Source organism: Eptatretus burgeri, chromosome 10, assembly GCF_056783735.1.
Source record: "Eptatretus burgeri isolate ZD-2024b chromosome 10, Ebu_testis_v1, whole genome shotgun sequence".
NCBI lineage: Eukaryota > Metazoa > Chordata > Myxini > Myxiniformes > Myxinidae > Eptatretus > Eptatretus burgeri.
Genome location: NC_140970.1, coordinates 91,147,932 through 91,175,930, shown reverse-complemented (window position 1 = coordinate 91,175,930; position 27,999 = coordinate 91,147,932). Strand labels below are relative to the sequence as shown.

Below are 27,999 nucleotides of genomic sequence, written 5' to 3'. Positions count from 1 at the left end.
AGTTAACGACCAACTTTTTTTTATTGCTTCCAGGTGGTCAGTATGACCGGCATGGGAACCTGGCGCAATGGTGGACTGCAGAGTCCTACACACATTTCCTGAGAAAAGCCAACTGTGTGGTCAACTTGTTTTCAAACTTCTCGATCAACGAGCACCACGTGAGTCCAGAAACATCAGCAGAACATCCATGACAAAATACATTTTAAGTCGACAATTATACGCCGAGGTATTTCGGCCGTGTGAATCCCGGGTCATCCGCTTGTATGTTGCTGGAACATCCCCCAAAAGTCACCTCTGCCTCCAATCACCATCGAGCGAGTATCGCGCGCGACTCACCTGGGAATAAAATATTTCATCTGAATATCACTTCACGGTCGGCACCGAGTTGGACGTATCCTACTCTCCAAAGAAAATCGCCAGCAATGTACTAAAAACCATTGATGTCACATCCGTCCGTGTTCCTAATTATCTCCATGAGGGGTTTTTGCAAATTTAAAGCCTCCTTCAGGTGTCAGGTGAATCAGATGGCTTAGTGGAGTTGTCCGCATCTCAGCCATGAGAAAAGGAAGCGGATTCTGTCTGTTTTGAAATTTAATTTCAAACAGATTTTTTTTTTTAAACCCAGAACATGGTTGATGCCAATTTGTTTGAAATTTTCCGAGAAAACAACTGCGATTCACGGCAGTGTGTTTTCATCACTTGGAAGACATGCTAATCGCTCTTTAAGAATCACCTGGGATTTCTATGGCCAAAAAAACCTCGGTGTCTGTCTGACATGAGTGACCTATTCCAATTGTTCGTCGTTTCTTCAACAAACGGCTTGCTATTGTTAACTGGCCATTGTTGCCACCCACAGGTGAATGGGCAGCTTACGTTGGGCGAGAACATCGCAGACCTGGGAGGGCTCAAGTTGGCCTACTATGTATGATGCCTTTTGTATTTTTGCTGATACGTCCGGTGTTAGTGGCAGTTGATCCCACGATAGTTCTTGAACTTGATGACAATGCTAACACTTGAACCATCGAGAACCTCAACTCAGTTCTGATGCACAATTTTTAGATCCTCGTGGAGGATCTCCAAGTCTTACTCACGTTGTTGTTCTTCTGCTTCTTCTTGTGGACTTTTTTGTTTCACAGCCAACAGTTTTCATCGAAACCTCCTGAAACTTGATATATATATATATATATATATATATATATATATATATATATATATATATATATATATATATGTAAAATACCCTGCGCAGACAGTAACCATCTCTGATTTTGAAAATTCCTCCGAGAAAAAAAGTTATGACGTCAAAATATCTCCGCTAATGGAAATCGCCGAAAAAATTATCTCCGAAACTCGGCAAGTTTTTTGAATTTTGTTTGCGGGAATCGACCAGAGCATTAGCAGAGATTAATTACCACACATATGATACAACCCTCTGACGTCATATTCGTTTTCATGACGTCATCATTAAGAGGACGAGGATCTTAGCTCGTTCGAGCTTGTTTGTTGGGAAGTCGCACAATCGGCACACACAAGAAAGATCATTCAACCAACGAAACTCAAATGTGATGATGTATAAAATGATAACAATTACAACTCGAGAGTTCATGGAACATGTGACCCTGCGCAAGTATAAACCTCAATTTAAATTAAATAATGATTTTAAAGATCGTGAAAAATTTTTTTCCAAAAGCGTAGCACCGTTGAAACAGTCTTGTACACCACACTATGTAACATGTCCAAGTACTGCTAAACAGAAGCGTTTTGAAAGTAAAAAGAAGGTGTTGTATGTTCTACAGTGTTCAAGTATCTAATTGAATTGAAATGAAATAAAGATTGTAAAAATTTGATTAATTAATTAATTCCAGAGTTAACCGCCATTGACGCAGTGTCTGTCCCACCACCCTATCTTATACGTTGCATTAGTTATTCGTGCCTGTTGTTTGTGTCCTTTTTGACATCCTTAAAAACAGCAAGCTTCCTGTTTGGAATGATTTTCAATTTTGTTTGACTGCCGGGTGTGCGGAGTAAAAAAAATATTATCTCACCCCTCTCGGTGCGTGTGCGATCAGGATGAATTGAGAGACAAATTACTGTTAAACGGCAGGTTTGTTTTCCGATTCATGTTCACAATATAGCATACAGATCTTGCACTCTCTCACCGCAAGCAGCTCGGTGGTCTTTCTGTCTCCTACCATTTCCTTCCTCTCTGGCCTTGACCCCACCTGCTCTGTCTGTGATCTGTCCCCCATATAATTCCGCATGGGCTTCAAAGTCCTCCAGCAATCCCCTCCTGGTGAAACTACCAAAATCAGGAATCGGTTGCTCACTTTCACTCTTTCATTCCTCTTTTTTCCTCCCTCGATAACTAACTAGGCCTGATGTTGGCGTTATGGTTAGGGGTGGTGGGCTTGGGATTCTAGGTTCCTAAGTTCAAATCTTGTTTTCTGTTGAATTAATACCAGGTGGGGTTGATTCAACCTGTCATTCTTCTGAAGTTGGCAAAGTGAGTACTGGCTTGCTGGGATGATTGAGCCATTTGAATATCCGTTCAGCGATTGTGCCAATAGGCCAGGAGATTGATTTGGCGGCATTGATACTCTGTGCAGAGCACGGTACGTACGGACGGACAGATGGACAGATCAACGGAACGAAGGAACATACTCTCACACCGTCTTCAATCCCACTTCTCCCTCCAGGTCTTCAAAACAGCTGTTCACCACCATCTCAGATCTTTCCCCCATCCAAAATCTTGATCTTTTCTATCCCCCTCAATCTACCTCAATCTATGTTGTTTACCCCGTGTACCCTGCCCCATCCCTCTTGATTCCACAGATCTCCAATTGTCTCTGTTCCTCACTGTTTTGTGCTTCCCTCTCCTGCCCCCCTTGTCTCTTGTTCCCTTTGCTATACGTTCTGTGCGTTAGCCCTTATAAGAGCCTCGACATTGTATTCAAAAAAAGAAAAAGAAATTGTTCCTCAAAAAAAATAAAATAAACGTTTGTCGTCAGACGGACGGACATGAACCAATTGGTGAACCCCGCTAATCAATTCGCGTGCACAGGGTAATTACCAGACTTGGTGGTGGAATGGTTGGAGTGTTTGCTCTGTCTGAGTCTGGGAGGTCAGTGGTTAACTCTTGCTGAGTCATACCAGATAAAAAATATATATATGGACCACTGGACCTGTAGCTTATCTGTGCCCTGGCCTTATGCTGTATCCTCAAAGTTGGTAGCATTCTGGCTGGCCGGGTCTGGAGAAGAATATTTTTGAAGAAATTTACCAAGTCGGCCATTTTGATCTTCTTCAAGTTCAAGTTCTTCACGTGACCGGAACGAGTTTTGCAATCCCTCTTCCCAGTCTGGAGCGGAACGTTGTTTCCGGATCAGCGGAGTGGTTTGGCTGGAGAAGTCGAAATAGGAGAGCGGCTGACGCACAGTGCACGATGACAATACCTTGTCTGGGATTAATTCCAGATAAGCTAAAAATGGGTACGTGCTGTTTCTGTGATTGACGTTGTTGTAGAATTTCGTATTTAATGTTTTAACCGACTCGATGTAAATCCTGTTACTCAAGTGAAAGCCACAATTAATTCACTGTCCACAACGGAAAGTCCATTACATCAGATAATTTTATTAACGTAGTACTATGGAGTACAACCCACCGAGATGGTGAACATCCACAATGATTTGCACTAAACCAAGATTTCATTCTCTGGCATTTATATGCTTTTGAAAGGGGAGTGGAGGGGGCTTATGCCTTAGGCTAAAGAACTCTAATTGCAATACACGTCTTCTAGGTGAAAGAATCATGGCAAAAGTTGCAGTGTTATCAACTAGGTCACTTTGTTCCATAGCAAGACATTCCTTTTATCAAAACATTTAGGTCAAAAGACTCTTGGGTAAAGGGAAACATAACTGACATCCAATTTGACTTATAGCATAACAAATTAAATTTATAAAACACCAGCAACAATTATAATTGAGAGTACATGAATATAATTATTTTCTCCCACAACGTTCAGCATTAAAAAGGTTAAGAGCATTGAAAATCCCCAAAGGTTGACAAGCATGGGGGAGGAGAAAAATGCCTCCTTTGGAAATGCTGCGCTGAGTGTGGTAAGAAAAGTGGTGCCATTGTTTTGATGTCGCTGGTACCCAGAGTACCTTGGGACGTGATGGCACTTTCCCCAAGCTCAGTGGCTGTGTTTGTCTCGTTTAACACGTGTGTGTGTGTGTGTGTGTGTGTGTGTGTGTGTGTGTGTGTGTGTGTGTGTGTGTGTGTGTGTGTGTGTGTGTGTGTGTGTGTGTGTGTGTGTGTGTGTGTGTGTGTGTGTGTGTGTGTGTGTGTGTGTGTGTGTGTGTGTGTGTGTGTGTGTGTGTGGCAGCTCCACTACAAGCCCTTAAAAAAATAAAATGACCGTTTTTACAGCCATTTTTCCCTGCTGTGCAGGGGTTTGGCTTTTTCTTGAGGCAATGTTTTATGGCCGGATGCCCTTCCTGACGCCAACCCTGGTCGCCTCTTACGACACACAGGGATATGGTACACCTATTCTAACCGGGGCATACACCGGGACCAGTACACTGGTACTCATTTCGCCGACCTCGGAAGGATGATAGGCTGAGTCAACCCCCTGGTGTTAATTCAGCAGCCAACGGGGCTTGAACTCAAGACCCTGGGATCCCAAGCCGCCACCCTAACCACTAAGCCAACACCAGGCTTCACTACAAGCCCTTAGATCCTGGAAATGAATACATAAGTAAATAAATAAAAATAATAAATAAATAACATCGCATACTATATAGCTCATGCTGATTGACTGTGACAGACAGAACATGATGCATTGTGATGTAATTGGCATGTCAGATGATGTCAGGTGACGTATGGAGCATTCCAGGTGCCGCATGATTGTTCTCACGTACTAATTGCTGACATCACTGAATCGTGAAGCTGTGTTTAATTTTCAGTGCAAAAAAAAAAAATCTTACAAACCACTGACGAGATAAGTACACAAGCTCAGAGCTCATTTTGAAAGCCTAAGACAACCTTCTCCATCCAGGAAACAAAGTGCAGCACCTTCGTTGCCAAGCATGTGACTGGCAGGATAAATACAATCGACTGATATATCGGTTTACCTTCCATCGTGTTGGTTGCAGCTAATGACTGGTATCCAAATGTGCACTTGGCAGGCATATAGGAAATGGGTGATGGAACACGGAATTGAGTTTCCACTACCTGGCCTGCCTTACACCCATGAGCAGCTCTTCTTCCTTGCTTTTGCACAGGTGACGATGAGTTTTGCCGGTTAAACCGACATGTTCTCCGGAACTGAGAAACGTGGATATGTTCTTTTGGATTTACTTTTGTTTAGTGTTCCCACTTGGGATTATTGTCTCATGATGCTGCGATCCCAGGTAATCCAAGTCCCATATACTATGTTGATTTCATCCATTTGCTTCTGGTATCCTTGTAATTCGTGTAATCATGTAAACGTACACTGATGTCTCTTCATGGGGTTGTCCTGCATGTGATTTACGTGTGAGCTCCACCATGAGTGAATATTATCAAACAAATCTTTATTTTAATGATGAACCAGTAGGATAATAAGACTGCATCTGAGGTTGCTACACTGGGTCACATGTGGACTGCTTGCCATTGTTTTCATTGGTCACGTCAGTGCATCAGATATCCAAATTGTGTTCAGACAGGGCAATGTATCATTGTATGTGCCATCCCTCAGATGCACCTTAAGCTGGGTATCCTGTCTATCAGCATTAGTTGGTGGACGTTAAAGATCTCACGGTGTCCTTCACAAAGATTTGGCGAGCTATCGTCGGCATCCTGGCCAAATTCAAAATTCCTGCCCTAACCTACAGCCATACTCCCAGTAATGATGCAAACCAGCAGTGGGCTGCGTATGAAACTAATGAACCTAAGACAGTAAGGTAAGGCCAAGTGCTGCTAAATGAGAGGAAGTGGAAATGCAGATAACATGTTGTTGCCGAAGCAAGCCGAGTTATTCACAGTCAAACATCTCAGTCATCTGTTAGCCTGTTCACGGTGTTCAATGATTCTTCAAAACGCCCCTGCCCAAGTGTGTGCTATGTTGTGTCAAGAAAATTAACTTGATTTTTTTTCCCCCTCTCTCTAAACATTTAGAATTGGTGCATGAAGAAACGCCCTCGAGCATTGCTGATGCAGTTGATTACGGACAAGCACTCACCTGAGATGTACAGGTACGGCACACAGCAGGAAAGACAACAAGTAGAAACCGTGGAAGCTTCAGAGTAAACTCTATCACGGTAATCCCATCGATTATTGTATTAACACTAGCGGAGTAGCCTCCCTCTGTTCGGTCTTGTTCGAAACATGCAGCAAGTTCTTCTGATACGTCCCATTATTCAGGCAGTGTATAGGCAACGGACCACTGCCTCAATTTCTTCCAAAAATAAAAATAACCTGGGGTTATGTACATGAAGCAGAAGCATACGCACTTCGTTTTTTTTTAAAACTTCATGGAATCAAACGAAATGTCTCCAGGCACAACTTCAAGGTGCCCTCATCAATCCTTGAAAGTTTCAAATAGATTTGTTGAGTCAAATCCTCTCGAAGGAGATGAAGCATACATACATACATACATACATACATACATACATACATACATTATACTTTCTCTCCATGATATAGAGATTTGTGCTGAATTGTCAGTTTATTCGCTCGTTACTGTGCCTTGTGCAACCTCATCTATTGACCCTTGCTTGATGTCACTCCACCCTCTGGATCTCAAAGGGTCCTCGGCAGTGTGTCCCAGTTTACGGAGTTTTCTCGAGCTTTCCGATGTCCGAGCGGCTGCCCCATGAATCCCGACTGGAAATGCTCCGTCTGGTGATCTGCACACACTGTCGAACGATGAAGTTGCTCGGAAGTTCGGTCATTCAAACCCTGAAGGACACACTTCTGACTGCACGCGTAATAATGGAGGCTTCTGCAGGTAGTCCTTAAAACTGGCTCCTCACAAAGAGGTCAACAAGCTCATGACATGATGCATCGATTCCATTGTCATTGTGATGATTGCGTCCACTGCGTGATCACTCAAAGCTGCAGCAAATGTCCGCATCCATCAAAGTCCCATATACTAATGGGGCGAAAAACATTTGTTTATTCATCTTACATCGTGTCTTCCTTATCGTGTTTAAAAGCAACGACAATAAAGGAATATTATTATTGTTTGAAAAGGACTCATTTGTGAGTCGTTCATTGACAGATGGTCAGGGTGAGTGTAAGGCTTTATTCGGTAGTTCGGTAGTTATCTGGTGCTTAAAAAAAAAAAAAATGACGTCATGCTTCCTATCAGACTTGCAGGTTTGGATTCCCATGATAGATCAGGTGTCTGAGATCTAGAAGCCTTCAACCGTCATCCCAGAAATACTGGGGGCGTTCACGAGGTCCTCATAACAAGATACCCACAACGGACCAAAACACACTAAAGTTTATTTTATTTTGTCAAAATATAAGTCAACATCATGATCATTAAACTTTTTTTTTTTATAATAACTCAAACATTTCTGCCTTCGTCAAGAAATTAATACTGAACTGCATTTCAACAATATGCCCGACAATTCCCCGAGAGCCCGAGGTTACAGATGTTGCATCCACAGGCGAAGAGCCGTATATGAAATTAAATAAATTGTTACAAGGCCAAGGGAATGTTAGGAAGTGTATAAAATATGTGCAAGGAGTATGATGACGTAAGGCAAACTGAAATGTGATGACTGACGCTCGATGTCAGGCTCGGGTCAGACCCACGATAAAGCCATGAGGACTTCCAGGTTGCACTTTTGCACAATCACCATTGTATGTAAATTAAGTGTTATATGCAAACTAACATAAGTAGTTGCATGTGTGGATCCAGGGGTGTGTTCCGTTAGAAAGCATGTTGTTATCGCTTTGCAAGCTGCTCACCGAGCCACTCAGCAAGTGGAGCAAGCAATGAAGAGTGGTGCTTCATTATGTTTGCAAAAGTGCGACGCGAACTCAAACACATATTCCGAGCTGTCATATTCACAATTGCCATGCCCTCCCTATAAGTTTTCCCTTCATTGAAAAACGACCAAAGTGACAGTTTAAATGATGGTGGTTGGCGTCACGGACCTTGTGAAGATAGGCCTGAGTGATCGAGGTCGTGGTCTGTTGCCTTATACACCACCCAAATAACTTTAAGACATTCTCTCAAGCAGGGCTTAAGCCCACGTCATTAGATCTTTTCCACGTACCTCGTGGGATTCTGAGTTGGACAGACAACCGTGACAGGTAGGGAGAGGGTTTGAAAGCTTGTAGTGGGGAGGGGGGAGATTGATGCCTTTTGGTTGGGAGGGGAATAACTTGGGGTCGGGAGGGGGGATTGAGAGCAAAGATGGGACAGAGTCAGGAGGGGAGGATGAGGCTTTGCGGGGGGAGGGGGGAGGATGAGGACTTTTGGTGGGGAGTGGGGTTGAAGACTTGGAGTGAGTGGGGAGGGTATTGATGCCTTCGGGCTGGGAGGCAGAGGTTGAGGACTTGGGGTTTGTGAGGTCACAAGAGCATCGAGTAAAACTGAAAAAGACATCAAGACATGTTTAATGCAAGGAATTGTGTGATCTAGCCAGGTTCTATTTCTTTCAATATGGCAGCTGTTAGACATTTAAAGGAAAGACAGAGGTATCGATGGTGTTGCGTTATCGGGTTCGATGACTGTCGACAACCAGCGAGATGATCCACAAAAGATGTTTGTGAAATGGCAAGTCTAGAAATATTTGGAGATTTGGCTGCCACCCTTTGTCAGCTCATGGATAATAATGATGATGATGATGATGAGGATGAGGATGATGATGATGAGGATGATGCAAGTGCAGTCAATTTCCAAGTTCTTGGGGATAATAATACAGTTATCAAAAGTTTTTAACAAGAATTAAAGTCTGCATTTCATTTTTTTTTAACCTACTAAACATTCCCTGAAGTCATTGAGAGTCAGCTCCATTTTGACTACCGATAACAGTTGGTTGGAAGGATGGGGGTATGCATTATTGTACAGTCATGATGGACCAAATGGCCTTTCTCTCTCTGTCTACATTTCCTTGTACACCTGGTCAGAAGTAAGTGACAGACACAGCATATCCATCATCCTTTGAGTAATGCCTCAAGCGATACCAAAGAGGGTCGTTTTCATATCTCTCAGGGCGGTCTCCATGTGCACCCCTCCTCTTGCGCACATTAATTGGGTGGTTGATTATTTCGTTCTGGAACAAAAGAGACTGCAGATCTGCTTTTCTCATCCTTTTATATGAATGCACGATCTTAGTGGAATTCCTCAATTTAATGAGACAGTAGAGCAGTAAGGAGCCCAAAAGTATGTGAAACAATAGTATGACGAAGCGAGGCATTGCAGTTGAGATGCACAGATTCCCAAATATTTCCTCCCCCATCGACATCAAAGCAAGTCTCAGGGCCTCCCAGCTGTAGATGCTTGCGGGTGGTCGTGGCACCTTGCAAGTCACTTCCACTGCTGGTACCTTTGGCGAAAGAGGAAAACGTGTTGGATAACTTTTTGGTGGCGTCAACAATTGGGGAGGAGAGGTTGTCTCGTCGAGATGAGTGATCGTCGAAACCATTAGGTCGATATCTACACCTTGAGGTGTAGGTGATGAATAAGTGTTGGAAACATCATCCAGCACATCAGTTGAAGTCTGGCTTAGGGCTCCCCAGATTTTAGAGGTAACAGTCGACATTGGAGTCGAGTCCGGAGATGTAGTGTCCAGGATTGTCTCGTAACTTGTGTACATTTTAGTTGTCGCTGTGGTTGTCGGATCTGCGAAGGCTCCTCTTGGGGTTTCTGTTCTGATGATTGGCAATGATGATGAGAGCAAGCTCTGCGTTTCAGCGGATGACGAAGAATGAGTTACAGTCAGTGTTGATGTCTCTTCATGTAGCGGAGTGCTGCTGGGTGCTGATGTTGCTGTAGATGTGAGTGAGGAAGATGGTGCTGATGTAGTTGTCTTTGTGCTATGGAATGAAGTGGGAGATTCACCACTACTGGTGAAACTATCTGATGAGGAGATATTGGATGTCTTTGATAGAAACTGTGAGATTCTTGCAGATGTTCGTTCTGGAGGCCTGGTGGACGGAGATGAAAGAATGGTGGAGAGACGATTCAACAAAGTTCTACTAAATGAGGAAGTAGTTGCCATCGTCGATAAAGTTGTGGCTTTTTGTGGTGGAGTACTTTTCTGCAATTCCTCACGGTAAATGCGGGTGGTTCTTGCTGCCAGAAGAGGTATGGGGGTTTTTACACAAAGTTCATCCTCTGTTAATTCCCCTAGAGCTTTTCCTTTATGTATCTTGGGTTCCCAGCACACAACGCTGCTGTCATTGGGAAATGTATGCTCATCATAGAGACTTCCCCAATCCAAAATCCATTCGGCAAAATATAAAGCACTACAGTCACACTTCCAGAAGTTACCAAATGCATACAGGTACATTATGTTGACATTGCTGAAAAATCCTGGAGGGATGATGCGCAGAAGATTATTGGAAATGTCCAACACTTCGAAATCTGTTTGGTCTTCCAGCAAGCTCAGTGGCAAAGAGGATAAGTAGTTGTTGCCGAGATGGATGTGTGTGAGGCTGGGCAGGTTGTGGAAGACTGTGTCATGTAACAAGCGAATGTTGTTATTTTTCAGGTGAAGTTCAATAATGTTTGGCAATTCGCTGAAGGCCCCGTCTGCCAAGAAGCTCAAGTTATTGTTGTTGAGTTTAAGGATTGTGAGCTTGTCAAGGAACTGGAAAGATGGGAGGTCAGTCAAGTTGTTGTATGAGAGATCAAGGTAGTACATTGAGCTGGGAGCTTTGAGTGAAATTGTCGAGATGCTGTTATGCGAAAAGTCAGCTACTTCAAGGACAGTGAGCCTATTTAAGTGTGACCAGTCTGGGGAGACCAGAAAATTATGATTCATCCATAAAACCTTCGTCGTTGCTTTGATGTCGTCCGGAAGGTCTGTCATTCTTCGTAAACTACAATTTGCTCGGAGCCTTCCTATCTTATCAAGAGCGGACTCGCATGCTGCTGGATGATCCATTCGACCCTCAGCAGATGTAGAAGGAAGTGTAAGGCACAACAGCAAAAGGGTGAAAGCCGTGGTTGCCATATCAAGTCCTGATGGTAAAAGATAAACACGACAATGATCCTGAGAAGATATAATACAAACACAAAAAGATTATTCAACCCTCTAGCTTGTGGGACATCAATAGGCATTTATAAGTATAGTGCAAACATAAATGATAGCGCATACACCGATGTATATATGTATCTATACTAGTGTGTGTGTGTGTGTGTGTGTGTGTGTGTGTGTGTGTGTGTGTGTGTGTGTGTGTGTGTGTGTGTGTGTGTGTGTGTGTGTGTGTCCTCCATAACTCCAAAACCATTAAGCCAAGGGGCCCCAAACTTTGCATGCATACTAAGAGAACTCCAAGAAAGTCTATGAATGAAAATGGAGTGTTTGGGTAAATTTAAACACCCCTTTTTTAGATAATTAATGGCATACCTCCATGAAAGGCTTCCATGGTCAGCCCAAAATATTTATTTATTTATTTATTTATACACACACACATACAGACAAATTTCAATGTCATACTTTTGTATGTTACGTGTGTGTGTGTGTATATATATATATATATATATATATATATATATATATATATATATATATATATATATATATATATATATATATATATATATATATATATATACACACACACACACACACACTAGATGACCCGTGGACCCATTGGGTTCCCGTTGTAAAAGAGGTTGATAAAAAAAAGATAGCTCCAGAAAACTATACTGCCGAGGTTGTTTGCATTGATCAAATTCTCCCGAAGAGTACTTGACTGAATCGGGAATTGATTTTTTAAATAATTTTTTCATTGCCCGATTTGAACGAAACTTGATACTGCACACCGCAGGAGAATGGTGAGTAAGGTGGCCCTAAAATTTTTGCGCTATCGTGTACTGTTTGGCTGTATTTCGGGAACATACATACATACATACATACATGATGAGAGTTTTAGTAATATATATATATATACACACACACACACACACACACACACACACACACACACACACACACACACACACACACACACACACACACACACACACACACACACACACAACATAATCATTCGTGAGTATGCATCACATCTGTGCTGATTGCATCATTCCCAGGATGCAGCTCATGTCGTTCCCCTTACATAAATCGAGCGATAAATATAATTTGACCCAGGGAACCAATACACAATGGTTTACTCTTTAAGGAAGGTAGAGCGGTATCTTAAATATCCACCAGCGATTGTTAGTGCACGGAACAGCTGGATTAATGTATACCATGGAGGACGGTGCAGCTTGTTGATGCAACACCCCACTTGCATAATCGAGATTCCTCTTGTCTCACAATTGGATAGTTGATAAAGAAAATTCAAGGGACACTGTTATTGCCATGGAAGAGACTGCAGCTATTACTGTACTGAAAATTGTTCTTTGAGACATTCCACAAAACCATCTCTTCACTTTCTGTTTGTAGTCGCGACGAGAAGCAATTCCTGCTTTGTCAGCCGGACGCGCAGCCAGTGGGGATCGTGCTTCTTGTAAATCAGGTTAGCTTCTTTGACGTTTTCAAATGAGTGCACAGATTGTGATGTTCAAATCCCATAAACTGTGCTCTATTTATTTGCCTGCCCTCTTGTCGAGCCTTTGACCTGAACTCCTCTATGTGGCTGAGATTACTTTTCATAAACATAAAACTTTGGGAGTGGGTGGTGGTACATTACAAAAAAACACCTCTGGTCTAGGGATTATGCCCATAAAAGTTGACACTTTTTTTCCCCAAGTGGGAAAACCCCAACCCTTTTTTAAAAAAAAACCCCAATCACACTCTTTCTCAGCTTGGTGTTGGCTTAATGGTTAAGGTGGCTGGCTTCAGGTGTTACAGTTTTCAGTTCAAGCCCTCTTTTATTTTCGTTCAATTAACACCAGGTGGGTTAACTCAGCCTCTCATCTTTCTGTGGTTGGCAAAATGAGTATCGGCTTCCTGGTAACAGTCGCACTGCATCAGCAACAGCTGCGCTTCCAGAAAAATGATGCAGCCAAGCAGCCACAAGCTCTGTATGAACAAATTAACTCTTTGTAGTCATTGAAAAGAAAAAGATTCTCCTACACGATGAAGGCAAGAGACTAAGTGAATAAGTCTTTCGTATTCACAACCCCCTCAGAACCCTTCGAATGAAAGGTTCATTAATCAGCAAAAAGGAAATCCAACAACTATTTCACCACGGATACACAAATCTTATCAGTAACGTGCACAATTATATTACCCTCACCTTTCACGCTGCATAATGCTCCCTCCATCTCCTATTATCTGCTTCAGGAGGAATCGTCTTGATTCACTTGGATGTCGTGGGAGTGACACAACAAGGGGGGTGGTTTCCCCTCTCACTGTCTTCCTGAGAGCAGACCTGGGATGCAAAGTTCGTTCTCAAAGCTTGGATTCTAAAATGCTTCATCGTGGGCCAAACGAGCACGCAGCGCTTGCCATTTGCACCACCTGTCCACCTTTAGATCCTGCATTGCGTGCAGGTGGGTTACCTGTAATGTGCATCTGAAAACATCACTAATTAGAGTTCGTGACTGCTATGTTTTGGTGCTGTTGTCGTTGTTAAAGATGGTTACAAGCCATATAGGGTGCTGCAGCTTTATCTCATACAAACAGTGGTTGTACGAACCCCCTGATGACCGTCCAAGGCAAGCAGCTGTGTTGATCGCCACTTGTGTCAGGAAGCCTGAATAGGCACACCCAACCATGGGCTTTACTTTCTCCGACATATATGGTAGGTTAAGGCTTATTGAAATAAATATTATTTAAAATACATTTGAAGTCATGGTTTCAGGTAACAATGTAAGATAGTATGATAGTTACGTGGGAGGAGAGGGGATCCATCGCGAGATTGTGTTAAGAATAGTATGGACCGTGTGACAGCATCGGCTAGATTTACTCTTGTAACACCGAAGTTGTCAGAGAAAGTCGTCCCGTTAAACGTGCAGGAGGCAGTTGTTCCACTGCAAAACGCAGGCTCCGGCATACAAGTTGAGAGCTGACACGTCGTCTGGTCCACAAGGCTCTGGTAAGAGAGGACAATCGAGGAGATGCTCCATTGTTTGAGGAGCTTCTCCATAGTCACGATTGTTTGGCCCATTTTGATTGTATCCCCACTTCAGCATCCAACTCCAATCCTGATGCAATTGAGACGCAACGAGGTTGGCCGTGTCTCGTTGTCTTCTTTTGGAAGGGACACCTCAAGGTCAAGTGACAGCTTGTGAGGCCTTGATTACAGGTGCCAAGCATCTATCCTGCAGCATTGTGGGTTGCCATCCAGGGGGCTGAATAATATGAAGGAAATTATTCCTGGACTTCAACCTCTTTGGTGCTGGCTCGTGTTGAAAGAGTTGGTGGTGAGAGTCACGTTCCTGCTCAGTTCTATTTGTCAGGAGACTGCCCTTCTGATTGAAGGTCGAGCAATACCCCATGGCAAGTGGACGTCGTCCACACGTGTTGGCTTAAGACAACCGGGAATGGCTCTGCAGGCCATGTTGAGGACTGGATCCATTTTCCTGGCATGTGAGGAACAGCCTCAAAAAGGGCAAACATATTCTGCTGCTGAATCGGAACGTTTACTGGCCAGCATGTTTTGAATCGGATCTGTCAGTCTTGCATATTTTGTAATCTGGAACACTAATATTGAGCGTGTCATATGCCGCAGTAAGGTCAACAAAAGCAGCTCCAGTTATCAGCCCTTAATCATAACCATCCTCAATAAATTGGGTGAGATTCAGGAGCTGGCTTGTGCAGTACTTCCCAGGTCTGAAACCTGCTTGCTCGGGGATGAGATGCTGACCTACAAAGGGGTCTAGGTGATTTAAAATGAGTCTCTCAAATAGTTTGTACATGCGACAGAGCAGGGAGGTGGGCCGGAAGCTCATGGTGTTGGTGGGATCTTTTCCAGGTTTCACAATAGCCACTATTTTTGCATGTCTCCGCAGCTTTGAGATCTTATCGGTAGTCAAACGGCTGTTGAACATGTCTAATAACCACTGGAGAGCTACTGGTCCAATATGCTTGTTCACAGAGGATGTCATCATGATCGGCAGCTTTGTCGCGGGTCATCACTTTGATGCCAAGTAGGAATTCACTCATGGTGAACGTTCTGGTGAAGTTAGAGTTCATCATCATTGGCAGAGCATTGCAGGTTTAATTCCACTTGGGTGATGGCCTGGGATTCCTCAGCTCTTCATGAGGAACTGGTGAGTGGCTTGGTCTACTGTGATCTCACACTGAGGTTGTGCTTTCATTAGGTCATTTCCCAGCATCTTTATGGTCTTCCAGGCTTTTTCTGCTGCTATCGTTATTTCGCCACTTCTCTGATGTGGCATTGATCAGTCTCTATGCAGATCCCAAGGTATCATTCCCAAATGGATTAGTCTGGAATCAGTTGGAGAAGTCCTTGTAGAGTTCCTGAGCAAACTGTGACAGTCCCGGGATGTAATTCATCCAACAGTCTCTTGGAACATTGGTCCGAGAGGATCTTTTCATCATCTCCACAAAAACATCATAGTCAGCATGGGAAGCTGGAAACCGCATGAGGGACAACCACTGCATGGACTTTGATTCCAATAGGTCAGTTTGGAATTGGATCCAGGACAATTTTCTCACATTGATTAGCAATGCAGTTTGAAGGAAACACCAGGTCTGAGTTATAGCCGTGTCTCCATCTGCTGCTGTTGAAGGAACTTGGGAGCTTTACATCATGAACAAGGGACAGCTGTCCTGTATCTGCCCATCTTCCATCTAATTCCCCATCATCATTTGATTATGAGTATTCACAAAGTACACAATGGCTGTTGAAGTCAAAAGTACACAATGGCTATCACCACATTAACAGAATTATCAGTGAAACCCCTGGCCCACACGTCATCGGTGATGTGACGCGCCGCTCCCGTCTCACTCACCATTGGACGACATGTCCAGTATGGAATCGTTTCCACAACAATATTGTCCATCGGGTGATCCCATGTGGATCTGCGGGATCTCCGTCAGGAATCCTATGTCGATCCTGCGGAGTGCTGCAGCACGGGGTTGCCTATGAAGGCTGAGGCTGGGTTCTCTGTGGGGAATTCACAGGGCTCATTGGTAAATCGTAGATGGAAGACCGGGCAGGCCGACTGATGGAGCGGAGACCATCGAGTTGGAGGGATTTAGTGACATTTTAAATTGACATTTAGGAATTTTTTTAAAACTGCCTGGCAATAGGATTGATGCCTTCCTCCTTCTTCCTCTCCCCATCCTGATGAGATTCGGAACGAAAGGGGTAATGACTGACTATTACTATTATTATTATTATTATTATTATTATTATTATTATTATTATTATTATTTCGTACGCGGCCTATGGCTGCTGATGCATCATTGCTGGGAGCGCAGCTTTGCCACCGATGCAGTTCCCCCTGTGTCCAGTAAGCTGGTACTCATTTTGCAGACTTCGGAAGGATGACAGGCTGAGTTAACCCATCTGGTGTTGTGGTATTTAATTGAATGACAAGGGATGTAACTCAGACCCGAAGATCCTAAGCCAGCCACCTTAACCGTGAAGCCAACAACAGGCTTATAATGACTGATACGTAAGGAGAGGTAAATGTGGATGAGCTGTGTGAGCCAAATGTTTCAGAACTTGAGATTGAATGAATGGTGCAAAGAGGATGTGATTGTGAAGAGGAAGCACAACCCTCCTAGGGAGAGGAATCCCTGTTTAGAGTTAAGTAGATAGAGGCGATTCTGCTGTTTCGGAATTTGGATGCCATTCTGGTGTTGGTGCTAGAAAAGGTAAGTTTTTTTTTTTTTTTTTTTTGTTGTTTTTTTAGTTGCAAAGATTCAAGAGTTAAATGACAAGCTGAGGTGTGGCTCATGGGTGCAGGTATTTGGGTAAGGGCACCCTGGGTGTTCCCTGGCCCGGAACAGGGCATAGGGCCCAGAGGAGCAGTTAAATTTTGTTGAGGTGGGCCTGGGTACCCTGAGAGACGATGCGAGGTGCCATGTGCCAGGGAGGGCACTTGGGGGAATCAGTGAGGACTCTGCAGAATTCAGCGGAGCAGGTAGTTCGGAGGTGGCCCAAGCGGCCTGGGGTGTTGCATCAGGAAGCAAGCAGAGGGAGCTGCAGCGCCCAGCCACAATATTGTGCAAAGGTACAGAAAAAGATTTGAGGGCAAGTATAATATTCTCCCATACCAGGAAGCCGTTATTCATTTCAGATAAGCTTTAATCAAACTCCACACCACCACAGCACGTCAACCCACCATTTACCTTCTTCCCCCCTCCCCTTCAGTCCTTCCCACATCAATCCTTCATACGATCTCCCTGACACCGGAACGCCATATCCCTCTCCCACATGTTTTTATTTTTGTTTTGTTTTTAATAAATATGCATTTAGACTTAACCACATAATACAAAGTTAATCAATATCAGTATCAAAAACATTCAAAGCATTAACGCATCAGTTCTGCATGGCGGTCGTCTCCCGAATTCACAATTAAATCTAAAAATAGGACAACTGGACATGTAGCTTATTTGGGCCCTGGCCAAATGTTGTCACCCAAATTTGGTAGCATTCTGACTGGTGGGTCTGGAGAAGAAGATTTTGGAAGGAATTTACCAAGTCCACCGTTTTTGACCTGTAGGTACTTAAAAGACGCGTGACCGGAACGAGCTTTGCAATCCCCGTTACCAATCAGGAGCGGATCCTTGCTGCCAAATTTCAACCGGATCGGCTCAGTGGTTTGGCTGGGGAAGTCAAAATAGGAGATAGACAGACGGACGGACAGACGGATGGACAGTGCACGATGACAATACCTTATCTGGAATTCCAATTCCAGATAAACTCAAAATCTGTAATGTAATCCTGTAGGTATCGAATATGGCATCCGACCCATCATGGTCTGGCTCCCGGAGTGCCCTGGGGGTCTCTTACCAGCTATGCTTGGGGGAATCACCAACATCCTCCGTCTCTTCCTCTCCCTAAACCTGGGAATGAACTTTGCTGATAAATCATCAAACTTGTAATATGTTAAAACACCAACCCTGTGAGCCTATATTTTATATATATTTTTTTCCTTTACCCCTTGTAACCTGCCATTTACATGCTTTTTGGTGAAAGACTGGACCATCGGCGAAAATTTAAGCAGGAAACGTCATAGCACCACACTGTCCCTCTGGAGCTCCTGTGTGACAAGACGTGGGGGGTGGTCCTCCATCCATCACATGGGCCCACAGCCCAATGGTGAGTGAGAGGGGAGGGCGCCATATGTGACGGGTGACATGGGGGCTCGTGGCTATAAAGGCTGGTGTGCCTTGCGGAAACCAAGATATGCCCAGGAACCGCGTCACCGGAAGCTGCATTATTCTCCTCGAGCTACTGCACCCGATGCTATGTCATACCAAGCCAGCCATGCCCTCTCTTCTCCTCACGAGCCAGGCGGTGGGACCAAGCGGCCCCTTTTTCCTGCAGAGCAGCTAGGAGCGGTGGCTTCTCTCATCCTATGGTGTCCTGCTGGACATCACTGGGGTATTTTCTGTCTTGTGGAATCTTTGCTCTGTCTTTCTATTGTGGTATGAATGGGGCCCGATAAGATACAGTAGTTATTTAAGGAAGGATCTCCCATTTCTTTGTTGGTTTGTGAGCATATATCAGTAAGGGTTAAGGGGTGTGTATTAATTATTACTTATTGTATCCCTTCAATTGTATTGTATCCCCTAATACCGGCTCGCTTGGCTGTTAATTAGAGACGAGGTGTGCGGCACCAATTAGCGTAACACATCAGCCTACTCAGAGGTCCCATCAGTATGGTATTGTGACAGTGGACACGTGATCTGGCCTGGGGTCTTCGACTTGGCTGGCCGTTACAACCACCGTTGATGCAGCCTGCCGGGATTCGCACCAGGCAACTGGGACAACCTAACCGGCCACAACAATATACTTGTATGGTGGGGAGAAGGGCAGAGATTGGCTTGCAACAATGTGCTTCCGCCTTCTTTGAGGGTGATTCTCTGACGGGAATCGAACCACTTCTATTTGAATATATTGTTATATTTGTGGGGTGGATGGAAGAATTTCATAGCAAAGCGAGGATTGTATAGGGTAGCACAGTCTGTGGACGAGCAGGAGACATCTCAATGTAAATTAAGTCAGGAAAACTGTGAGCTTAAGATTGTTACATGTCACAGCTCGGGGTGGGGGGGGGGGGGGGTGCTGTGTTAATTAGGTAGGGATTAAGGCTAATTTCTCCCAGTATGTGATTTCACATTTACAAAGCCGGATATAAAAGAGGAACGACACTTTAACAATAACCGGTAGGCCACACCCCTGAGGTTGATGATTGGTCAGTGTGACGTAAAAGAGGGGGCATGATCGGAAAGAGGACAGAAGGTGTGAAAAGAGGATAGAGTTGGGTGAATTACGCGGTGGAGACGAAAGGGTCTCACTGGCTGGCTTCTCCTCGACACACCGAAGAATGCCGCACAATTTTTGTGTTTGTGCTGTGTGAATTTGCCCATGTGCTGGAGAGAGGGAGAGAGAGAGGGAGAGAGAGGGAGAGAGAGAGAGAGAGAGAGAGAGAGAGAGAGAGAGAGAGAGAGAGAGAGAGAGAGAGAGAGAGAGAGAGAGAGAGAAGCGTGCCTCTCAGCCATAATTCGGCATTATCCTATTGTGTGTTCGACGAGGAAGGTTGGCCGTCATTGTGAGCGGATGTGGTGTAAGAGAGGAGCGGGTTCGGCACATTCTTTCATGAGAATAAACTGTACGAAGGTTTGTGGGCCCTTAATGAAGGAGGACCACCCACGTGAATTACCACATACGTTTCCCGCCCAGAAAAGCAGCTCGGTGCCATTTTGTGTGCGGTTTCCCATGCAGGACGGTGCAGTTCGATCCCCAAGCTCCTCAAATATCATCTCTGGACACCCAGCTAAGTGCCAGAATAAAGGGAGGGATTTTCTTTTATTTCATCTTTCCCCTTGTCTGTTTTTGTAACTGTGTGTGGACTTCTCAACTTCAGGCGTAAGTTTACCCCACGTTTTTTATTTATTTCCATTATTAACACTTGATTTATGTTCATTAAACCCTATTTTTTTTAAAGTTCCTTGTGTCTGTCTATTCGTTGTGTGTTCGAGTATAAACCCTTGTGCCTCCGTCCTGGTGAACGCCTCTGGTATGCACCTTTTTTGCCCTCCCATCCCACCTGTGCTATAATCTCCAAGGATCACGTGTTCACCCCCAAGGTAGAACCGTTCGGCTATCCGTCCAGGTCAGTGTTAACTGCCCGGTCCACGACAACTGGGTTGGGATAATTAGCTTAATCGGCGTGGACACAACAATATGTTTCGCATACAGAAGGACCACAATCTCCACGGGCCTGCACTTAGTGTAATTAGTGGCCACACCTTCCTGTTTGGAATGAGATCCTCAAACAAGGAATGAGATCACTTGGCCCATCATTGCCATATTGCATTTCCAAGTTCGTTTTTGCTTCAGCTTTAACGACATTGCTCTTGATGTTTTAAAATCTAAATAATCCAGTCTTTATCGGGTGACCCAACTTGGAATAATATTGTAGCGTCATCGGCTCAACTAATGTTGAGCTCGTTGCGACGGGAGGTTAAAATCCCGCGATGCTCCAAATGGCTTAACTCCTGTGTTGACGTTCCGAATTAATGGTGGACAACTCACACGTGGGGGGTGAGGAGACACACGAGAACCTTAAAGCTTTTAAAACCAACGGGTTTATTCCCAAAACCACAAACAATCAGGGGAAGACCGACCGGCAGGGGGATATGACGGCGGGGACTGTTGGGGAAGAAAATAGGACATGGAATCGATAACAAATAATTATATACAATGTGGAAATGTATCTAAAGAAATCTAAGGCACCACACAACAGATTCAACCACTAACGGGAAAGGGACAAAACTGGGGGACTCAACTCTGGTGGTAGCGGGGACGAGCATGTGATGAGGAGACGATGAGATGAAGCAGCAGGCAGCCGAAACGGACACAGGGTGAAGACAGGCAGGCAGGACAACCTCCTCAAAACTCTCCTCACTGTCCTTTTTCTCCTCAGACTTTTTCCTCCCTCCCTCCCTTGGGGTCTCCTCAGACTCACACAAAACCTCCCAGCCACGTTCTTCATTCTCCTCCCACCAACTGCTCTGGTCACTCCTCCCTCGCAACGCTCCACCCCTGGAAGGCCATCTGAACTCTGCCTCTTGGGAGGTGTCTACAGTTCCACCATCTCTTCATCTTGCAAAGTCTCCTGGCACCCCCCCCCCACCCCCCACCACCACCGCCCCTCAGTCGAGGTTTACATGAGGGTTACATACACAATTTCCGTAACCATAATCCCTGACAAATTATTACCACGCACCACCCCCTGTATGGTGCACATGCAAACATGACATCCTTACGCTGACGTGTCCCTACTTATTACATCAACATGGGCTAACTACTCGTACATGGACCCATGCTTAGCTATACATTTCTATCTGGTCTATGCAAATATCTAACCCCCCCCCCCAAAAAAAAAATGTAACAATACACTTCCAGGTTCACCATCTTCATTCTCAGATGATCATATGGCTTCAGAAGGTGTCTGTCAGAGAAACAGCCTGTTTGATGTCCCATCTGTGCACTTCCTTCTTCATACCGGGATCCCAGGCTCAACTCCCACAGTCAGTGTTTACCACTGCACCACTACCTCTCCAACAGCCCCAATTCCCATTTTCTCATGGGGAAGACCGAGGGGCACGTTTGGCCTAAGGCTTTCACAAGCCTGTTGGTCAGGCCTGACATTCGACACTCGCCTGGGATCTTTAACCTCCACAAACTAGTAACGCTAGCACATGAGATAGCCTGCTTAACGTACATCCAAGGGACGGTCGGTTGCGCCGGCTGCATAGCCTCAATCTGAGTTTATCGTCTGGTCAGGAATCAAACTCAGACTGGACAGCTCAGACGTAAGTGCACGGGGAAATGTATTCACGAGCAATGGTTTGATATCTCATAAAAATAGAAAGGGACAGCCGGCTTTATAAGAGGGTGATCCGGTATGCAATACCTCCTGCTGTCACCGCTCCAGAATGCAAATTTTAAATCGAATTAAAATGTCAGAATCGGATTGAAGTTTGGACAAGGTCCTTGTCCCTAATGTTGTATTTTAACAGGCCAAGCTTTTCAAAGAATGAACTAAAACGAATGATTAACGGTACAATTCATTCCCTCTCGGAATCGTGAATCATTCTTTTAAAAAAAAAAAACGTGCACGTAGCACGTGGATCGCTCGCAATCCGAGAGCACAAAAGCGCGGCGAGTGGAATTAAATAATTATATGAAATCCGAAGCGACGACGACGAGATGCGATGCGATCGCGGGTCACGTGACGCGCAGTTAAAGGCACACGGCGATCGTGTCCATCTTGTGTTTCGGTGATCCCTCCGGATTCGTCCATTCCATTCAGCCGAGGGTAAAACCTTCTCTCTCTCTCTTCTTAAGCTCGTACTCCTCGTTATCGTTAATCATGGATTCGTTATTTATCATCCCATCCTTGTTATCCCCGTTATCTCGCTCTCTCGCATTCTTCTCCGCACGTCCTTCCATGAGCTCCTATTATCTCTACGTAGTGACGTCATTACGTCCGTCCCGCCCCCCCCCCGCTCTTAACTGCACTCGTGACTGGTATAATGCTGGCTGTGGGGGTGCAGCATCTCGGAGCACGCCGGAAGCGGGCTTCAAACTGGCTGTCCTGCATCGCTTCATATCTAGAGATTCAAAGCAACCCACGGTGCTCTTTTCACAAAGAGCAGGCCATTGTGTACCGGTATTCTGATCCACACCTGAGAGTTCAGAGAACACCTTACCCTGCGCAGACTTGAGAATGATAAGAGTTTCCGAGCACGATCTACAGGATGGCCACAATGTCTTGTCACCCCTTGTTAAAATTGTGACGTTGCCTTTTATTAGTCACAGAAGCTCACGGCACTGGAGGGTTCCGCAAGTCGATGGTGTAATTGCTTGTATCACCAGTGGTTTCGTTCACTCTATCTGGAAAAAGGAAACTAACGAGAAGGGCACTTGGTGGAGCGCGTACCTCCGGCACGCTGATTCGTTTACGTTTTGTACCCCGCTGATTGGCCGGATCTGGATTCGAACCTTAACCAAAATCTCAGTGGCTTGTTCTTCTCACCTAACCAACTCGTCCACCAAATTTTGTTGGAATCCATCCAAAACTTTTTGAGATGTCCTGCTCCGTGTCGTTTTTGGCCCGATCTCTCAATGGTGGAAAATCACTTTAACAAACTCAAATGAGCTGAGATCCTCGTCCTCTTAATGATGACGTCATAAAAACGAATATGACGTCATTGTGATGTATCAAGTTTGCAATAAATTATCTGTGCTAATACCCGGCTTGATTCCCGCAAACAAAATTCAAACAGCTTGCCTAGTTTCGGAGATAACGGTATAGGCGATTTCCATTCGCGGCGATATTATGACGTCAACTTTTTTTTCTAGGAACAATGTCCAAAATCGGTGATGGTTACTGCCTGCGCGTGGGCTTTCTGCATATACATGGCAAGTTTCACGAAGATCCGATGAAAACTCTGGGTTGTGAAACAAAAAATGTCAAAAAATAGGAATGACGACATAAAAATTGATATGATGTCATAGTGATGTATAATATGTGCGGTAATTCATCTCTGCTAATGCCCTGTTCCATTCCCGCAAACAGAATTCAAAAAGCTTGCCTAGTTTCGGAGATAATTTTTTAGGCGATTTCCATTAGCGGAGATATTTTGACGTCATAACTTTTTTTCTAGGAGGAATTTTTCAAAATCGGAGATGGTTACTGTCTGTGCAGGGTATTTTTACATACATATGCCAAATTTCAGGAAGTTTCGATGAAAACTGTAGGCTGTGAAACAAAAAAGTCCACAAGAACAACAACGTGAGTAAGACAGAGATTCTCCACGAGAATCTAAAAATTCTCGGATCTTCACCATAATCGAATAATTCCATCCTCGTCGTATACACAATCTCTCCACCAAATTCCATCCGAATCTGTCCGCAACTTTTTTGAGATATCCTGTTCACAAACAGACAGAGGAACAGGGGTGAAAACTTAACCTCCATGGACCTTCGGTGGTGGAGGTAATTATTACTCCGCACACAAAAGAAATGTCACAATTTTTACAAGAGCTTACAAGATATTATGGCCACTTTGTATATGAGCTTTGTTCGTGAACTTTGAATAACAGGAGCGATGACGACCACACGAAGCCGACTGGTCAAACGGAACAGCCCGGAGGTGAACCTTCTGCCGACACTTATCGGAGAAACTGACGATTTTAAAATGATCTTAACGAAAAAAGGTGCACTTAAACAAACGTGTCTTTTGGACGAAGTTAGCTCTGCGGTTGCATTGCTACGTGCCCCCATTTTATCTGAATCTCAGTATGACTCCACCCTCAGACAGCACAAAAAATCTGATTGGTTGAGATGGTGTAACGTAACGTACCGCTAAACTGGAGGTTTTTGTAAGTGCAAACAAGCTGATTTGTGTTCAAGTACAATGTCAAATATGTAATTAAATTGAAATAAAATAAAACTTTTACAGACTCTATTAAAAAACAGACTGAATCGGAAGTTTACCGTGGTTGACGCACCGTCTTTCACGCCACCTTATTTAACACGTTCAAGTAGTTATTCGTGCCTGTGGTGCGTCCTCTATGACATCCTAAAAACACTAACTTTCCTGTGTGGATTGATTTTCAATTTTGTTTGACTGCTCGACAGACAGATTGAACCAATTGCTATAGTGTGCTTGCGTGCTCAGGAAGAGGCTCCGTACAATTTGCCAAATTCAGAGCTGAGGTCCTGCGAAGCGGAAGATTCATGTTCCGGTTCATGTTACCAAAATCATTGTGTTCCTGAATCCAAATCGGACTCACGGAAATACAGGAAATACAAGAAATATCTGTGGACGAGAGGAGCCGAGTTCGTACCATTTCCTATTCGTATCAGCGAGCAGCACCAGTGTATATGACACACACACACACTGACACACACACACACACACACACACACACACACACACACACACACACACACACACACACACACACACACACACACACACACACACACACACACACACCCACACACGTTTCTCCTTTTACCAAGAGATGCAAAAATCTCGTATACTTTCCTCATACCCCATGCAGCTCCTCCTCCTAAACATGATTAAAAGTAAATATCATCATTTTAAACTTACCCTGTGCATTGACAATCCTCAGATATGTCTTTCCGATCGGTGTTAAGACGCACCCAAACCAGATACAATGCGGTATCTCCCTCTAGGAAGTCTGCCTGAATGTTGGTAATTGCAGACTTTCCAATTGCGGACATCCATTAAATATATCGCCAAGCCTGCCACGTTTACACGAGGAAATCCCGCAAGGTTCAAAGTCAACTCACCGACGGGGATGATTGGGGAGGTCGGGTAGAATGCGCCCGTCAACAGGCCTTGCACTGGCCCACATCGTCGAGAGTTTTCGCAGTACGGTCTCCAGGATACTGCATCAACGTTTTGGGAGAGTTGATCAGAAAGTTCTCCAAATCTTTAATTGTGCAGAGAGGCACACCCCTTTCTCACAGGTACTTTTACAAGTACTTTTTGGCTTCTCTTCGAAGCTTTGTGAGCGATTTTTATTTTATTTTTTTATTTTTATTTTTTTAATTAAGGTAACAATCCATATCTCACTGGACAATGATGCTGTATAGCGATGTTCGGATGCCATTCTGAATTTCTGAGATTCTCATATACACGATATACATTCCTTGCCCCGATAACCGCTGTTGAGCTTGGGGTTTCTGTGTCTGCACGCCGAGCATTCTGGGATGGATTACATCATTTTGAAAGTTGTGTATTGCTTAACCCCTTCTTGTGCTCCGTGTGCGGGGTAATTATCTGCTTGGGGTTAGCTCCACTGAAATGTGCACACCGGACATCAGAGAATATGATCAGGAACTCCACTCAAAAGGAGGGACGTACCAGAGTTACTTGGATTTATACAAAATTTATTTCATCATCACTCATGGCCAGCCTTTTGTAGGAGAAAAAAAATTGACAAAGTCTTGTTAGGAATTAGTAAAACAAATGGAGTACTCATCCTGTTCCATCTGGTCATTACCCCACACACATTCAGCAATCGGTTCACTTATGTTTACGTATGCCAGTTTATGATCGAGGAACAACTTTGTTTCAATTCAGTGTTTATATTTTGAAGACGAATGGGAACATTAATCTGAAAATTCACCTGTAGTTTGGCTCTGAACTTGTCCCGATCATACATGCGTGGAGAAAAGTGAAATGATCTTTTTTTTACTCTGTCTGCCCATCTGGCAGGGAAGCAAAGTTGAAAACCATTCCAAACGGGAAGATTGCTGTTTTTAGGACTTCATAAAGGACACAAACAACAGCCATGAAAAACTAGTGTTGCGTGTTAAATGCGGTGGTGTAAAAGACGCTGCATCAACAGCAGTAAACTTCTGGAATTGTTTTTTTTTTTTTTCTACGAACTTTAAAATCTTAATTTTATTTCATTTTATAAATGATAATTGTATACTTGAACACTGGAACACCAATCGCATTTTTGACACTTTCAAAACCCTTCCATTTAGTAGTACTTGGACAAAATATTACGGCATTTTACCTCATAACGACCAATCAAGTTTGCTGCTCATAGACCCTGCCCATGTCCTTGTTTCTCAAGACGGCACGTGGTCATGTGTTCGATGAAATCGCTAAGGTGCTGACTATACCAATTCACACGAAGAGCAATGGGGGCAAGCGTGGTCTTGGATGTCACAGAGCGATTGATATGTGCAGGTCGCTGGTGCGCAGGCACTCGGGATGGGCAGGAATGATGCGGTGGAAGACTAGAAGAGAAAAGATGGTGGCTAACTAAGCAGCATATGTAAGGGGAGAGATGCTTTATGGCTTAAAGTTCAGCTCCAACTCTTTCTTTGCATGCCCAGCTCCAGCCCACGACTGTACATTCTCCTGACCTTCTTAAACCCTTCCTGGTCTTTTGTACTCCGGGACCACTTTTTTCCTGCCGCAGGACCTATAATTGGCGATTCACTCTGAGGGAGGTCCATACCTGCCAGCGGGACGGCCACAATAAAAAAAAAACACAAAACATTTCACTGCCATGGCTCGCACACATTCGACAGACAGATCGCGACAATCCTACCGAGCCGCTTCTATGTGCCGTGAAACTTCCAATTACTTGCCTTACAGCAGGTCAGACATTTTACAACCTGACTCCCTCTACCCTGTCTATAAATGATATACGCCGCCTCCCCAGCGTCATACTTTACGAGAAAACTTATTCTGACATGTCCCTGTGACAGAGCAATCTAACCGACTCGCTGGTAGGTTACATCAAATCACATGGACCATACTACACTTACCACATTCCAGCTATGGATCCCCCACCCCCTTTCCACGTAACACCTGCCCACCGGTCCTCCCAAATTGCATGTACCCCTCTACATTTCCCGCAATGTTTCTGGGTACCCATCTCATTCCAGTTTAAACCTATCTACTGTTTCTGCTGCCACAACCTTTAAAATGCACACACAAGTGTTTCACAGCCATGATGCCTTGTGTCTGTTGTCTCGTACTCCTTCCCGCAGTCCGTCACGATTGCTGCCCATAATCACCTCATGCTCTCTTCCATCTCCACCCCTGTTCTCTTCTGCTTCAGCTGACCCCCCATCCCTTTCCTTTCTGCCACTCTTCTGCTCATGTGT

General features: G+C 44.3%; 3 protein-coding genes across 12 annotated transcripts in view; 2 read left to right on the top strand and 1 right to left on the bottom strand.

Annotated features, from left to right (window-relative positions):
- Positions 1-7,359, top strand: part of ECEL1 (endothelin converting enzyme like 1) — a 34,139-nt gene extending 26,780 nt beyond the window's left edge. For 2 of the 7 annotated variants that reach the window (XM_085899383.1, XM_085899384.1), the window contains exons 13-17: positions 34-158; positions 857-922; positions 5,187-5,282; positions 6,157-6,233; positions 6,787-7,359. In XM_085899383.1, the coding sequence (XP_085755509.1) occupies positions 34-158; positions 857-922; positions 5,187-5,282; positions 6,157-6,233; positions 6,787-6,886 (464 nt within the window). In that variant the 3' untranslated portion in view covers positions 6,887-7,359. Of the gene's footprint in view, positions 1-33; positions 159-856; positions 923-5,186; positions 5,283-6,156; positions 6,234-6,786 lie in introns of those variants that run through there. The other 5 variants (XR_015062634.1, XM_085899386.1, XM_085899385.1 and 2 more) reach the window with 4 other exon arrangements.
- Positions 7,360-7,476: 117 nt separating this feature from the next.
- LOC147019101 (uncharacterized) lies at positions 7,477-13,534 on the bottom strand. Its single transcript, XM_085899399.1, has 2 exons — positions 13,414-13,534; positions 7,477-11,185 (listed from the first exon to the last, which is right to left on the bottom strand). The coding sequence occupies exons 1-2, from the start codon at positions 13,439-13,441 to the stop codon at positions 9,123-9,125; spliced, it is 2,091 nt and encodes a 696-aa protein (XP_085755525.1). The 5' UTR covers positions 13,442-13,534; the 3' UTR covers positions 7,477-9,122.
- Positions 13,535-13,567: 33 nt separating this feature from the next.
- Positions 13,568-27,999, top strand: part of LOC147019100 (uncharacterized) — a 35,999-nt gene continuing 21,567 nt past the window's right edge. For 2 of the 4 annotated variants that reach the window (XM_085899405.1, XM_085899401.1), the window contains exon 1: positions 22,508-22,648. The gene's annotated coding sequence lies outside the window, so the exon portion shown is untranslated. Of the gene's footprint in view, positions 13,670-22,507; positions 22,649-27,999 lie in introns of those variants that run through there. The other 2 variants (XM_085899404.1, XM_085899402.1) reach the window with 2 other exon arrangements.

Coding starts and splice junctions, on each gene's coding strand:
- LOC147019101 (XM_085899399.1), bottom strand. CDS start 13,441: ATGGAGGGAGCATTATGCAGCGTGAAAG. Junction 11,186..13,413: donor AGCATTATGCAGCGTGAAAG/GTGAGGGTAATA, acceptor TTTTACCATCAG/GACTTGATATGGCAACCACG.